Source organism: Austrofundulus limnaeus, unplaced genomic scaffold (genome assembly GCF_001266775.1).
Source record: "Austrofundulus limnaeus strain Quisiro unplaced genomic scaffold, Austrofundulus_limnaeus-1.0 Scaffold652, whole genome shotgun sequence".
Lineage (NCBI taxonomy): Eukaryota > Metazoa > Chordata > Actinopteri > Cyprinodontiformes > Rivulidae > Austrofundulus > Austrofundulus limnaeus.
Genome location: NW_013953054.1, coordinates 85,803 through 89,514, shown reverse-complemented (window position 1 = coordinate 89,514; position 3,712 = coordinate 85,803). Strand labels below are relative to the sequence as shown.

Sequence of the window (3,712 nt, the reverse complement as noted above, 5' to 3'; positions counted from 1 at the left end):
ACACACACACACACACACACACACACACACACACACACACACACACACACACACACACACACGTTTTAGACCCTCTCTGGCTCATTTCTCACATTCTAACCAACCATCAGTGGCACCTCTCAGCATGTTCACTGCATGGATCATACTTGTTATGATTTGATAAATAAGCCACACTCTGGCTGCGTTCATGGGCTGCATCCTCATTAGTGCACATTTGTGGGCTGCATACGTCACTGCCCCACACCGAGTGCTGTCCCAGTTTGAAGGCTCCTCATCATGCGGCCGAGGAATGCRTCCCACAAACGCTCAAAAACCAAGGACGCACCTGCGTATCCTTCCCGGCCGAGGGTATSCCAGGGTTCAATGAACCGACAGAAAACTAAAGAGAGAAACGAAGACGGTGGAGTTTTTATTCTTTTAACGAGTCGGCATAGTTTGGAAATTCATCAAGGACYGAAGAATTTGTTTTTAAAAATAAGTTTAACAACTTAGCTGATGAAATTCATGCTGCAATATGATGTTAAAGAAAATGTGACTATAAGTRTTGATACTGGAGCTAAACCCGAATTATCAGTGGGTTTTTTTTTCAAGTAACATTTTAACTGTGAAGAGATTCTTCCAGTGAAAATACWTAMATRCACGTCCCAAAATATCTAWATGAAACTGATCACTTTGGTAACGAGGTAGTGCGTGGTCACGCAAACTTGAGTCAAGCAAAGGCTAGACATCTCATTTCACAGCAGTTCATGAAGYCTACCCAGACTGCGAAGGACGTGACCCAGGTGGTCCACACATGAGGATGCAGCCACACAGCTACTTATTCAGCTTGTTTTTACAGARATCCTGTTCTCCTCCAGCTCTGCACAGAAATGTGAGGTGTAGTCCACCTGTTCTACTGACTGCAGACTGTGCAACCTAACTTACTGTATAGAGTGTTTGATGAGGGAAACTGTGATGTCCTGTGTTGGCACAGACCCTGTGAGAAACTATCGCGTGATTGGTCAGAACTTTGTGGGCGTGTTTGTGAAAAGTGTCTTCAGTCTGTTGACCTCTGGGGAGCAGCTGGCTGAGGCTGTTAGAAAATACAGCCAACATCACTACTGTTCAGCAAAATGTAAAACGACAGTCAAACAACCCGTGGAAGAAGATTGGATATTTTTATGCACAGAGGAGACAGCGTGGAGACACAGGCGGCTCTCCATGCATGGGAGGGTCTGCTCCTCCTCTGAACAGTGTAAGCACACGTTCTCACACAGTCTGCTGGAAACAATGATCACTTTTCTGTTAACAACAGAAATTCCAGATTTTACTCCTCTAACTCCATCGTCTACTGAAAATAAGCTTCCTCTGTGTCGTGTTGTTGCTGTGCTGTTTGTTGTACTGTCTGCAGTAACGCTCATTAACAGGACGTCCTTTTCTTTTTACTGATGACTGATCCACACAGAAAAAAAGAAATTTGGGGTTTTATGACCATCTCTAGATCAGAAATGTGTCAGCCGACCTGGAATTCTTGTGAAAAATAAAACCCAGAACTAGCTGGTACACCAAGACACAGACCTGTGACAGTCGTGCCACACCCACTGGTGCCTCTCAGCTTTGGGTCTGAAGTCGGAGTGGCCGTTGTTGTGAATCTGGGAGGAGAAGCGCAGCAGGCGGCGGAAGGTGTTGGCTGGCACCTGGTCGGAGGTGGAGGACAGACAGTTCTCCTCAAACGCACACTGGAGCATGAACATGGGCCGGTCCTCCATGTAGGTGGTCTGCTCCACCACCTGGGGGTTCAACACCAGGTCAGGGGCCGCTGAAGGGGGGGACAGCACAGACACTTTGGTAAGTAGCAGGTAAGTACCTGAAATGTACTGGGTATACACCTGACATATACTCAGTCAGTACTAGAAAGTTGGTACACAGTACCAGGAATTGATCTATTTTACTGGATTGGACATCACGTGACTTATYGTGTGCCGCACAGGAGCCATTGCCATGCATTGAGTCATGTCAACARARYGGTAGAGTTTCAATGCGGGATGCGAGGCAATCTGTCACAAACATATTCAYAGCACCCTCATTTCTCATCTGATTTCTATAAAATGTGGCTTAAATTAAAGCTGAGAAAACTGCCKATGTTGTGATATGTAAAAAATATATATTTGCTCAATAGATAAATCTATAAGCAGTCTGGGAACTTTTCATTATAGGTTTTTGCTAACGTATTTACAGTAGAAGCCCCTTTCCATCACATAAAGACAAATTTGCTGTTCCAACAAATTATTATTATTTTTTATTAATATTGTTATTATGTTAGGATAACATTGTGAGAGGTAAATATAATGGACAACACATTTACTACTACTAGGCTGAACTGTGTAGATATTACTGGTACTGATGTTCTGTCCAGTCAGCATATGGTATATCCTGTAGTTTGTGATTATATATCAGAGTAAAAATCTCTGTAACTTTTTTTCCTCCATCCGCACATTTCATGAGCTAAGCGGTGGAGGGGCCGACCGCCTTCATCTTATGACCAGCTGAAGGAATTTGTCTTTAGTCACTTCAGTGTGAATGAAGGAAACAAATGCAAAATTAGAATAATATATGTATATATATATATGACACACATGACTCTTAGTTTTATGCGATGGAAAGGGGCTTCTACTGTAAATACGTTAGCAAAAACCTATAATGAAAAGTTCCCAGTCTGCTTATAGATTTATCTCTTGAGCAAATACATATTTTTTATATATCACAACATCGGCAATTTTCTCAGCTTTAATTTAAGCTCTATTTTTTAGAAGCCGGATAAGAAATGAGGGTGCTATGAATATTTTTGTGACAGATTGAAACACATCGCGCATTGAAACTACTGTTTTGTTGACCTGACTCAATGCACGGCAATGGCTCCTATGAAGGTGCATCGCTAGCTATGGCGGCTATAGGCGATGTCCAATCCAGTAATATAGATCAATGGTACCGGGTACATGTGGACCTGACCAACATGGTTCTCAGGTGTTCTGCAAGACCAGCTCAGACTCTTACTCTCAGAGCAGGAGACCCCAGCAGCATAGCGTCCCCCTCCTCTGGAGCAGCTGAGGTGGGCTCCGTGGTGCAGGCAGTGGGACAGAGACATCTCAGTTCCAGAGCAACGAACRCCGCTCATCACCACACTGTCTGCATGGACCTCACCGGGCCAGTACCACGTCTCCTGTAGAGAGGAGAACAGCTGTGAGCTGACACGGGTCAGAACAGACTTCCTGACCAGTTCACATCTAACCAGACTCAAACATGACAGTTTTCTGTCTGACGCCTGCTCACCACTTTAACCCTGCTGCCATGAGGCGCAGGCAGACATGTAGAAGCTCATGTGGTATAAGGAGGAATATGTTTGTAGTCTGCATTAAATGTTGGGCTACTAAACCCATAATGTAATTTAAGTTGTAATTCCTGTGAGTGTCTACTAGAGGGTGCCTATTTAAAGTTAACACATAGACTTGAATAAGATCACTAGACTGAGCCCCGCCCATACCGTCCACTGGTAGTGTCTGTGACATCATGGAGGAGCAGAAACAGACCTAACAGGACAACAGCTCACAGCCTCCATAGAACCTAATAGATAAACAACAAGCTTAACTGGATCTGTTTCATAGATCATCTGTCATGTTTTTACAATAAATTAATAACTATGTTAATTTCATTCAACAATCATGTAAAACAGCAG

At 43.6% G+C, this 3,712-nt stretch overlaps 1 protein-coding gene across 1 annotated transcript in view; it reads right to left on the bottom strand.

Moving 5' to 3' along the window:
* loxl2b (lysyl oxidase-like 2b) overlaps positions 1-3,712 on the bottom strand; it is a gene marked incomplete in the record, with an annotated part of 63,346 nt that overhangs the window by 4,377 nt on the left and 55,257 nt on the right. Inside the window, 2 exon segments of the mRNA XM_014027482.1 lie at positions 1,558-1,798; positions 3,034-3,199. Coding sequence (XP_013882936.1) covers positions 1,558-1,798; positions 3,034-3,199 — 407 coding nt within the window.